This window comes from Protopterus annectens, chromosome 10.part0, assembly GCF_019279795.1.
Source record: "Protopterus annectens isolate FY-2018-M chromosome 10.part0, PAN1.0, whole genome shotgun sequence".
Taxonomy (NCBI): domain Eukaryota; kingdom Metazoa; phylum Chordata; order Ceratodontiformes; family Protopteridae; genus Protopterus; species Protopterus annectens.
Genome location: NC_056744.1, coordinates 24054393 through 24067307, shown reverse-complemented (window position 1 = coordinate 24067307; position 12915 = coordinate 24054393). Strand labels below are relative to the sequence as shown.

General features: G+C 32.9%; 1 protein-coding gene across 2 annotated transcripts in view; it reads left to right on the top strand.

The window, feature by feature from the left end:
• The window catches only part of LOC122812915, a 739345-nt gene that overhangs the window by 270965 nt on the left and 455465 nt on the right, over positions 1-12915 (top strand). For both annotated transcript variants that reach the window (XM_044084968.1, XM_044084969.1), the window contains exon 5: positions 354-399. In XM_044084968.1, coding sequence (XP_043940903.1) covers positions 354-399 — 46 coding nt within the window. The remainder of the gene's footprint in view (positions 1-353; positions 400-12915) is intronic.

Genomic DNA, 12915 nt, shown 5'->3' with positions numbered 1-12915 from the left:
ATGAGTTTTATTGCACAGATCTTTTGTTGCACAGTTGATACAGTGCTGATTTTTGTAGCAATAAGTTTAGCTAGCTGTTTATAAGCACTGCCTGCCTCAGTTTGGATTTTTACTGAGCCCATATGTCACTGTGCAATGTTGCTTAGTTATGCACCCCTTGGACAGAAGCTCAGAGCATCTGTATGAGTCCCAAGCATGTTCAGTAGAGCAGTCATGCACCTTGTGAACACATAGCAGAACTTCTAAAAGAAGAGGATCTTTGTTCAGATTTGCTGTCAATTCGGTGTTGTTGTTTGGCTGCATAGCTCTTAAATCCTAGTCTTACGTATTCTGTCTTTGTCTTACATTTTCAGTGGTATGAACCAGCTCTGTCTGTGCTTGGAAATGAAGACCTTACAGGTAACTGCAGATTTATTTTATGCATACGTATCCATAGTAGCATATAAACCTTGCAGGGGGAAAATACAGTTGATAATTTCATAGTGAAACTGTAGAAAAGTAATTCCCACTACTCTAATCTTTACAATATTTTTAACACATTACACAGTTAGCTAGATATGAGCTGTCTTGAAGATAAAGCCAATGCAAGTGAGTTACAATCAATTATTCTGGTTATAAACAGAAAAGTGCTGTCATGGCTGCTCATCTTATGCTTTACTTTATAATGTTTGAGTTCAGTGATATTCTTACCTTAGTACTGCCTTTTTGATCATCATTAAATTTAATTTATTTATTTGATTACTTATTATTGATGACTTGGAAAATTCAGCTGGGTAGAACCCATGTTCAAGAAGAAGAAGAATAGAAAAGTTCAGGCATTCAAGATAGTAGCATCAGATTTTTCAAAGTAGTATTAAATATGTGCATAAAACTTCAGAAATAAAATTAAATACCACTCTTTTCATCAGTGAGGATGGGTTTACATATACATTTAGACACATTACTGTCAGGATGACAACAAAATAGAGTGACTGCAAATTAAACATAAAATAAAAGAAATGATAGGTTAAACTAAAACACTGACTCAAATCCACCATCATTATAAGCATACACACACACAAATGAAATACTAATGAGAATATAACCATGATGGCTAGTAATTGGGGAAGGAATTCACATGGTAAAGGGATCAATACTAACAAGGAATTAGCTGTATATTCATAACAATATCAGAAGTGGGGATCTGACTTACAAGATGGCTGCATACTGATGAACAGCACTACTTCAGCTCTCCCAGTGTGAAAAGAGAAACTGAGAAAAAGAAGTATGGTTGAAACTGTTTATGGGTAAAATTCAGTTACTGGCTAGTAAGAACAGTGTCTGGATGCCAGCAATGAAGTAATTTGGAAAACCTGAAAGAAAATCAAGTAGAAAAGGTAAAGAGAAAACACTGACTAGGAAGGACTGTGCAGCTGGTCATCAAAAAGCCGTTCAAGCTTTAGCTTTGGCTCTAGAGATGATTTCCAGTAATTTAGAGGAAAATAAATAAATCAAATGTACTCGGAGGTGATTAAAATAAATGAAACACTGAAAGAATATGTCAACTCGAATAACACAAGGCTGGGGAAAACAGAAGAAGCTTTAATTAACTGTTCAGATGAACTTCTAAAACTGCAAAAATAAGAGGCTGAAATGAAGAAAAAGGTGGCTGAGTATGAGGCTTCTCAAAAAGAGCTGTTTCAAAAAATAGTTAGCAGACAGAGCATGCAGAGAAAAACTAATATTTTGTGCTTCACTAGAGAACTGAATGGAACAGACTGTATGGATTTTATGAAAGCACAGATAAACTGGACTGGTGTTTCACAGCATAATTTGGTAACTGAAAGGGCACATAGAGTATATGCCACAAACCTGGCCATGAGAAAGCAGTCAAGTCATATATTACTAAAGATGCAAGTATACCAGTAGAAAGAGTTGATCCTGACAAAACTGTGGCAGAAGGACAAAGTACTAAAAGCTGGTGACAGCAGAGTGTTTGTAGAAAATGAGTATTCATTGCACACAAGGCAGAAGAGAAGCAAAATTATCCCAGCAATCAAGGAATGTTGAGAGGCAGGTTTGAGATTTAAGCTGATGTATCCAACTGTGTTCAGAGTATTTTTTCCTGGAGGATCAAAGTCATTTTTGATGCAGAACAGGCAAAAGAGGAAATAAAAAGTCTGTCCAACGAAAAGTGAGCCAATAAATCGAAGGGAACTCTGCTTCTCATTCTTATGACATTAAGGTTCATAGAGATACTTTGCTAATAAAACCTTTCCCAGTATTCCAAAGAAAAATACTTGCAAGACAGAAAAAAAGCACTGTAGTTGAGTAAAAGAATCAGGGGTGCCTTGGATTTGGACCAGAATCTGGTATTAGAAGATGGAGATGAACAGGAAGAAAACCAGCAATAGTAACATTAGTGAATAAAATGGGAGACTATAAAACATCAGTCAAGTTTGTGAAATATACCTTTGCAAGATAAAATAGCTGAAAAATACGGGACTTTTGTGGACATTGTTAAACTTGTGAGTGGACTCTAAAACATATACCCCACTTTGTATCATTAATGTTTAGAATGACACCAAAAGGAAGTAAAATAATGCTCTTAATTTGTATAAAGCATTTAACAATATAAATGTAATATATAGCAAAGGATTTTGGTGTAGTGTATAGTCAGGGGTATTTTAAATGTTGAGGGGAATCTTTCCAATGACTGTTGTATGTGTATATGTTAAAGATATTAAAGTAAACAAGTACTTTTTAGTTGTAAGAAATGTAGGTGTTACAGTATAGCAAGAGAAAAAAGGCTAGACAAAGAAAATTTAATGTTAATATGCTGTGGCCTTGTGGTGGGTGTGGGGTGTAAATGTGCACTGATGGTATTATATGTGGAATAATATTTTATTTTATTTTCATGAGTAAGTGTCAAGATTGATGCCTTCAGTTTAAGCTGTAAACAAGTGGTTTTATAAGCAAGTTATACAAAATGATGAAACCATGAAAATGCTAAGTTTCTTTCAACTGCAAAGATATTAGCTTTTTTTAAATCAGAAAACCTTCAGTTGCAGTCAAAAAGTCTGCAGCTGAAGGCAGCTGTACATTCTGTTCTGAGTGAAATTTAAAAAGATTTATTGCTGAGTAATTTTCCTTAGAGACAAGCTGTATGTATGTGCAAGCAATTAATCTTGAAAGTTCTTGGCATTCTTTGCAATGTTTTATGGTAAAATGGCAAACAGGTCAGTGAAAAATAAAGTGTAAATGTATGGGAAGTGAATATGAGATAGCAGCCTCCCCAACAGACTTAATACTTTAATGCATGTAATAGAACACTGTAGAATTGTTTTTAATTTAAAGATAGTGTACTTTTTCTTAGGACTAAAAGTTAATGTTTTCTGAAAGAATACAAACTGTTTTTCACATCTGGTAGAGGAATAGAGAGAGAGAGAAAGAGAAAGAACAGTCAACAATCAGTGTAAGTGGCAACACAGACTGTGGCATGTACTTTAGCATGGGTAACCTTAATTTTAGCTTAGATAATGCCTGTGGGTGCAACTGTCAGTTTTGTGGCAATTGTTCTTTTCTGGAGAGTTAAGCTTCATTTTTTTGAAGATATCTCTAGTGTTGTGTGTGTTTGTTATTAGGGGATGGAGGTATGTTGAAAATAAAATTTTGAGGGTTTTCTTTTAAACAAAAACATCTTGAAAAATGTGACATAGCTTCAAATGGAGATGAGAAGAAACAACTTGTACAAAAGCTCAACCTGCCAAACATTAGTGTGTGCATGTAACACAAAAGTTGGAAGTACACATAAAAAAGCTGTCACGTATAATAGGCGAGAACAATTTTTTTATCATAATGGCTACACTATCCATATTATCTTGGAATGTAAGTGGCCTTACCAGTCTAGACAAAAAGGAAAGACAATTGAATTATATTAAGAAATGCAGAGTGCAAATAACAGTGCTGCAGGAAACACATTTGTTAAGAAATTAGCATGTGAATTTGACAAATAAAGGCTTTCAGGATGGATATTTAGCAGAATATCAGGGACAAATGAAAAGAGGAGTAATTACCAATTGCCAGAGGAGCTCCAATAGTGATAGAAGAGGGAAAAGAGACAATAATTGTAGATTTGAGGGAGTTAAGGGCTATTGGCAAGGGAGGAAGATTATGCTGGCATGTATTTATATTCCACCAAAAACTGCTATTATGAAGCTTAAGAATATTTTGTGAAAAATAATCAGCTTTCAGCAGGGAATATTACTTATTGGTGGGGACTGGAACTTCATTTGCAATAGTGAAAGTGTGTCAGGGGGATGTAGAAAGAAACATATAACAAAATAGGGTAGATTTCTGAAGAAATGTTTGAAAATATTTGGTATGGAGGACATGAATTCAGTAGTAGGAAGAATTTACATATTATTCCTCCAGGTACAATAACCGGGCTAAACTAGTTAGAAATTATATTTCACGTGAACATTTATAAATTGAAAACTTTGACAGACATCCAATAACTGTTTCAGATCATGCACCAGTAAAAACTAAAATTAAAATGTAGCGTAATTAAGTAAAAATGAGAGACTGGCTCTTTCTCACTAGCCTGTTAAAAAGAGAGGAATTTGAGGAATGGGTAGGTGAAATTGAGTTACTAGGGAAGATAGAAATATCTTCAGAAATTATAGCTAGTGAATTGGAGAAAATGAAAGTGGAGTTTAAAATCAGGGTAGAAATAAAAGAGAAACATATATTATTAAGTAATAGGAATTATGTAGAGGGGCCAACAAAGGTTGAAGTATAGTGGAATTAAGGAGAATCTCACAAAACAAGAAGAATCACAAACGCAGAGTGCTAAAGGGAATATCTTAATGATATGCAGAGTATAGAAAGATTGCTGATAACTCCAGAGCACAAAAACTTTTAGCGCAGTGACTTAGGCAGCAGAAAGTAGAAATGGTTGTTGCCAAACTTAGGGAGCCTGTAACAAGAATAATAACCAGAGATCCTGTAGAGGTTTTAGATGTATTTTGGAAATTTTATGAAATCTTTATAAAGTAGATAAGTGTGGAAATCAGTAAAGAGCACAAATAAAAATATTTATGGAAAACCTAATTATTCCAAGGTAAGAGGTAGATGAGGCTAACAGCAAACAGTTAAGACAGGAGGGGATGACATAAAATGGTAATGTTTAATCAAGCTTTAGGAAAGTCTCCAGGAAAACATGGTATTCCTGTGGAAGTTTGGAAGTTAAGATGGAAGAAAGTGATAAAGATCTGGAGGATTTTGTTTAACAGTATTTTAAAAGGAAGGGAAACAACAACATCTTGGAAGAAATGTGGCTATATTACCTAAGGATGGTAAATACTCATCAGACCCAGCTTCATACAGACCTATTTTAAATTTAAACTATGATCGTAAAGTGCTTATGTCTGTACTAGCTAAAAGAATGGCAAAGGTGTTACAAAAATTATATGGACCAGTGTGGTTTTGTAGGACTCCCTATTGACATTCTGACACTCTAAATGGTGAGTGCTGACAAGCCAAAAAAAAAAAAGACTGAAAACACAGGAGAAGAGTGAATTTTGAAAATTGCTCTTCTTTTGAACTACTTTTTTACAGGGACATCACATCAAGCCCCCCACATGCCCCAAAGTAATATATAATAATGCAGAGATTGCCATACCTCTGAAAAAGGGTAATGTTCTGAGAAATAACATCTGCTAAAGTCCAGTCATTCAATCTTTTGGCCATTCAGTTTCTGTATTTCGGACCTCACTGTTGCGGGTCCTGACATTTCAGATGTTTACCATTTTGTGGAGAGGAGGCAAACATTTGACATCACTAATAGAACAATGCTGATCTAGAGAGAAGCAGAATCTAAGAAAATAGCAGTGTTGATGGTGGGTCTTGATGCAGAGAAAGCACTTGACAGAGTAAGCTGGGATTTTATGAGTAGGATAATGAAAGTATTTGCATTCCCTGATACAATAATTAGGTTAATTAGGAGGATATATGTAGGCAAGAATTAAAATGGGAGGGTTCTTCTCTGATGAGTTGTGTTTGAACAGAGGAACCAGGCAGGGGTGTCTTCTTTTCCCTTTGTTATTTTCTTTTTATTTAGAGCCATTGGCTAAGAAAATAAGGGACTCGGAAATGCAAGGATATAATTGGTATGGTAATCAAGAAGAGTTGGCTTTATTTACAGGTGATATTATTTCGCACCTAATATATCCAGAAAAGGGCATCTCAGTGTTGTGGAAATTTTGAGACAATTTCAGGTGTTTTTAGAATTTAAAATTAATGAAGATAGAAGAAAGGCTGTAGCTGTAAATTATGTATCCACTCACAAATTGGTTCAGCAATACTCATATTTATAGGGATATGATAAGATGAAGTATTTTGGAGTATGGATTAAAAAGGCTTCTTTTATGGCAGCAAAGGATATGTGAAAAGAGAATGAATAAAAATCAATACAAAAACTGAGAAACTGGAAGCTCTTGTTTAAGGATATGGACAGCAAGATGTAAACAGTGAAAATGTTTTTATCCTTTTAATTTTATATATGGGTCAGGCATATTTTGTCAATCAGAAGAGAAGTTGTGGACAATTGTTAATAAAGAGTTGAAGGAATTTATCAGGGAGGGGAAGAGGGCAACAGTAAGATAAGTTGATCTTTCCAATAGAACAAGGTGGTTTAGGATTACCTGATTTGAAAGGATGGTTTAAGGCTACACAGTTAAGGCTCCTGTACATAACAAAAGTAGAAGGTTATTATTCAAAATGGAAAGGGAGATTTGAAGGGATAGTTTAAGGCTACACAGTTGAGGCTCCTATACATAACAGAAGCAGAATGTTATCATTAAAAATGGAAAGGGATGCTTTATTTATTTATTTTCCTTGTTGACTGTGTTAGACCCACTGGGATTGTAACCTCTTTTCAGGGAATACCAGAGGTAGTATTTATACTGCTAGAGGAAATTTGGCCAGGGCATCAAGGAACTTAACTCCCCTACTTCTCTTTGTTGCGAGTGGGACCCATTTTGGCGGAGCACTTCCTGTTTCCATTCCAGGTGCAGAGATGGCCTGGAGAAACAGGGAGGCAGAGGGAGAGATAAGGAGTTGATAGACTGGTAAAAGAAGTGAAGGAGAAGGCAAGTACTGATACCAGAGAATGCGCTCAGGATTCTGAGGAAATGTTTCATCGAAACCTGTTTGATGGAGATGAATCAGCAAATGATGGCTGTATAAATACAACTGTCCAGTCAGGAGGGTTGTTGGATGATTTACGTAAAGAAATTGTGGTGCAAAGTGAGCCAGAAAATGAAGGAGATGTTTTGTGGGGGGATTTTGTGGAAAATACAAAAGGAGGATGCAGAGACAATCCTGAACAATAGTTGGGAAATGGAAAAGAAAACATCCAGAGAAAGTAAAAGAAGACAAAAGTGGAGTAGCAGAAAAGAAGGGAGAAGAAAAACAAATATGGAAATATGTGTTAAGGATTCAAAGTAAAGAAGACAAAGAAATAGACAGGTATGAAGTGAGGGACAATTTAATAGCTCCTATGGGTGTAAAAGCACATGAAGTAAGAGTATTTATTCTTATTAACAAAGAGACATTTTGTGATATTATATTTGAGACTGTTTTTCGGTAACAACTTTCTTGGAGAATATGAAAAAAAGAAAGACTGTAACCTATGTGATCTTTATGTGGTAAAAGCAGAAAGAAAGGCCTTGAAAGGACATTTGAAAACTTTATGTAAACAAATACTGGACATTGCAAAGGTTTATGACAAAAGTGGTTTATGGACTGGTGGCAGGGGTTGTAATATTGCGTTAAAAATAGAGAAAAAATATACATATACCAAGCATGATAAATATGGAAGGGAATAGGGATGTTTTAAAATAATGTGCACAACCCAAATATGTTTTTGTGGAAAAGAGTGACATTTGATAAGTAACTGTGACAAAAGAAATGTTATATTTGTGGAGAAATATGACATGATACAAAAAATGTGAATTGCAGTGTTATAAATTTAACAATATTAAACATTTATGGATTGATTGCAAAAATGAAAATAAGAGTATAAAAATAAAAAGAAAGAGAAGAAAATGAACAAAGAGAAGAAATTTCGGAAGTAGTAGAAATAGAAAAAAAATAGATGAGAAAAATTAATAAAGAGGACATAGAAGATGGTTCTGAAATAAGTGATGAAGACAACATAAACTGGGAGGTAGTAAAAGAAATAAAATCTATTAGTAAAAGAGTAAAAGACAAAAGAAAATTTAAAGAGAAAAGTACAAAAGAAAAAAGTAAATGGGTGAAAAAGATCATAGACAGCTAATGACTGGGAGTTGGTGTAACGGTTTAGATGTTTGACTCATAGACACAGGGTACAGTGTTTGATTTTTACCTTTGGGAAGGAAATTGGTTAGACTTAAAATGACGTATTAAGAAAGTTAGTCTAGTAATTAGCTATGAAGTTATGAAACCATGAATCTAGGGAAAATGATAATTTTAGAGTGTTTTCTGTTAATGTGAATAGTATTAAGAATGTAGTAAGAAGAATCAGAATTTTGGAGTGGTGTAGTACATGTGGTTTATATGTATTATTAGAAGGTTGTTAAAAAGTGAAGAACGATCACAAACAGAGAAACTATGGGAATTAAAGATAATCTGGAATTTGGGAAATGAGAGATGTTCTGGAATAGCCATATTCTGTAGAATTACAGTACAGAGTTTAGATGCGGCTTTAGCAAAATGGGAAGATTAACCATTGTAGATTTAAAATGGAAAGAACAATTATACAGAAGTTTAACATTATAGGTTTATACTAATTGTAAAGAAAAGGAAAGCTTATTTCATCAGATTTTAGACTAAATAATGACTGTTATAATAACAGGAGACTTTAATTGTGATTTAAGAGGCAAGTGTAAAAATAAAGGAAATAATATAAGAAAAATGTTAGAAGTTATAAGATGTGGCAAATTAAAACTTTGGGAAAATCATAGACTTACAAAAGGAATATGTATAAATCTGAAATAGATTTTTTATAATATCAGGTTTATTTAAAGGAGCAGGAAAGGTAGTTCAAACAGGAAATTCTGATCATCATGCAGTATGGCTAGAGGTAAAGGAGGCAAATGAATAAAAAATGTAAATGAGAAAGCATGGAACTAATAAGGAAAGAGATTAGTAATATAATTATGGAAAGATTATATTACTATGAGAATATTTTATAATGGTTGGTCTGAATGGTAGATAATATTTAAGGGAAATGTAAAAATTTTTTTTACAGTGGCAGTATAATATAAGAAAAGTACAGAAAGAAAAATATAAAAGAACATATAATGATGCACTGGAAGATTTAGAATATAATGATAGAAAGTACTTTGACAAGGAAAAAGAATTATATGAAATAAGTCAAGAAAAAATACAAGAAATTTTGTACAAGGAAAAAGAGAAGTATCAAGTTACTTAAAGGAAGGTGATAGTGTAATGAGAGAAATAAAAAATGTAAAAGAATGAACTCAGGAAAAGAGTATGAATATTGTAGTACAATTTGTACAAGAAATGTTTAAAGAAAAAAGGAGGTAGTAATAAAAACATGGAAAGTAAAAAGTTAACAGAAAAAGAGAATAAAGAGTTGGAAAATTATATTTCTTTAAATAAGCTAGATAAACTACTAGGGCAAGTAAATATAGATGCAACCACATGACCAGATGTAATAGGGTATGAAAAGTATATAAAAAATATTTTTAAAGATGTTGAATGAATGATTAAATGAAGGTATTATGTTTAAAAAATGATGTAGTAAAGTACTTACATTCATATGGAAGAAGGAAGATGGAAGACAAAACACTGGAGACTTGGATAATAATGATTATAAGATCTTAATGAAAATAATACAAAAGAGATTTGAAACTAAAATGGAAAATATTAGGGAAAATAGTATATATAGTATAATGGGGAAGGGGTGACAAGAAATAATAATAATATTCAGAGACATTGTGGATGATATTACGAATATAAAAGAAGTGAAAATCAAGATAGGAGACCTAAAAAAAGCATTTGACACAATTGGTCATGAAGTCTTATTTTTAATAATGAAAGAATATACTTGAGAAAATTAGGAAATTATGTATGTCAACGTAGTAATAATAAAGTAAAAATACTTGTAAATGGCTGGTTAAGCCAAGAGGTACGTATGAAGAGTGGTCTAAGACGGGGCTATCTAATGAATTGTGTACTCTTTGCATTAGTTGTGAATGTGATAGTATGTGAAATAAATTACAAAATGAAGGAGGCGGGGTATATAACACTTGAAGGGTTAAGAATTCCAGTTCTATTAACGTATGCAAATGACATTATAATTGTAAAAAATAAAATTTGGATAAAAGAAGTAATAACTTGCATAAATAGGTGTCTGGTGATGGTAAGGATGACTTTAAATAAAGAGAAAAGTAAAGGTTTAGGTGATGTAGCAAAGATTGGGAATATGTATTTTGCAATGAATGATATTTCTGTGTCAGGTATAACATTTGGAAATAAAGAAGTAAGCACAATTCAGTGGGGGAAAAACAATAGAAGAAATAAAACAATTTTGTCTTTTCTGGAGAACATGTACATTATCCTTCAGAAAAAAAGGCTTATTTGATAAATTCATTGCTGATAGGAAAAATAGCATACTTTGCTCATGCATTTGAAAAGGAATTATTGCAGATATTTTTTCATTTATTTGGGGTTCTAGATAAACCCAATAAAAGAGGAGTTTTGTATGTAAATAAAGAAGAAGGAGGTAAAGGTTAATTAACCCAGTGGTATTTGCTGATGCATTAAATTTATACAAAGTGTTAAAAAGTGGATAAATGAAAAAGATGAGAGATTAGTAGTAAGACTGTATAAATATAAGTATGATACATTTTAGAGCATTGTAAAGAAGAATAGAAGAGAAAAAGAGTATATAAATGAAGAAATAAAATCTTACCAAGAAAAAATATTTTCATAGAAAATAAAAATTGATGATATTAAAAAGATAGAAAAGTATGGTATAATAATGTAATGATAAAACATTTCTATGTAAAACCATTGGAAAATCTAACATGTAAAAAATGATAGCTAAAATATGAAGCAAGTGATGTAATCAGAAAGTAGAGTGTCAAGTTTTTGTGGAGACTGGTAATTGGAAAATTACCATTAAAATGAAATATGCTATATAAGAAGAAAAGTGATAGAATATGTTTATATTGTGAAGAAGAAGAAACAATTATTGAACATATGTTTTTGAATTGTAAAATAATAAAAAAGTTATGGGGAAAAATATGTAAAGAAGATCTTTTTGAAGATAAATATAAAATAATTGGATAAAATAAACATGGATATGATTAAATGTGGATATAAGAATAGAAGGAAAGGATCTATTAAAAGAATAGATAAAAAGTTATTTTATGTTATATGGATTATATGGAATGAAAGAATAAATTAAATTATGTTTAATGGTAAATGGATTTTAGCAACAATATTAAGTAGAATCAGATGGTATTTGTGAAAAAAGGAGTGGGGGTCTAATAGGGATGAAAATTTAGTATGATTGTGTAAACAGATTTGTATATCTGTATATCTGCACAGTTACGAATGTTTGTAAATATGTGAATATTTTGTAAATAAGAGTTATTTTTCTATATAAATAAAGGAACCCTGCTCTTTTCAATAGGTGTTGTGAGATCTTTTACGTCTGCCAGAGCTACCACCAACTCAAACAGGTGGGGGCCTTGGTTTAGCATCTCTTCTGAAGCACAACATATTCAGCAGTGCAGCACCACTGCTTTGTCATCTATCGATCTATGTGGTGTGGGAATAAAACCCACAGCCTTCCAATGATGAAGCAGGGTGGAATTTCAGGTGAAATTAAGGAGAATAATAACAACTAGACAGAATATTATATTTATAAAATAGCAGAAAATATTTTAAAAAGTAAGCTAACAGAGGAATGGAGAAAGGAGATTTTGACAATAGGGATGACTGCAAGTAGAGGTACAGAAAATAAGGAAGAGGGTGAGAGAAAACTGGCAAAGGACTGGGAGCAAATAACTATAGAGGGAAAGGTAAAAGAGTGTGATGAGGCCAATAAGATGTTTGGACTGCAGGCTAGATATTGCCTTCCCAACCAGGGATTGATATCAGAGTATAAGCAAAGAGAAAGGAATAAAGGAATCTTAAATGAAAGACCTGCTCTGGTGAGGTTTTTAGTCAAATCTAGAATAGAAGCTGCTGTTAAAAAAGGGATAATTTGTGGAGTGTATAAAATGTTGCATGACAACTATAAGAATCAACCAGAGGAAGTTAGAAAAGATTGGGAAGAGAAACTGGAAAAGTAATTTACAAGACATCAATGGAGGTGACATGTATGGCTCCCAAGTATGCAACAAAGCCCAGGAGATTTAGGATCTTTGCTAAGAAGTGTTTGCATATGTGTTTTTATACCCCAAGCAAACTTCATAGATTTTTTTCTCAGGTCGATAGCAAACATTAGAGGTGTAATGGGAAAGATAGAGGTAACTTGGAACATGTGTTTTGGGAGTGTAATGAGTTGGCAGACTTTAAAAATTCCCTGCAGAGTACTCTGACAGAAATATTGGGTGGGCAAATGGGTGTAACTAAGGATACATGATCTGAATTGCCAAGCCATATTAAGGCCTTATTAAGTTTAATTCTGTTGGCTGCCAAAAAATAAACAATTATTAGAAAATGGAAATCAAAGTCTAAACCAACCGTATGTGAAGTATTAAATTTTATAAAAGAGATAAAAGAACTAGAAGAGGGATCTTAAGAAAAGAGAAAGAGCAAGTTACATAGAAATAAATGGAACTTGTGGGAATAATTCAAGCAGAATAATGTTCAGGAGTAGGAGAAGTGAGGTTTAAGTGAAGACCAGAATTC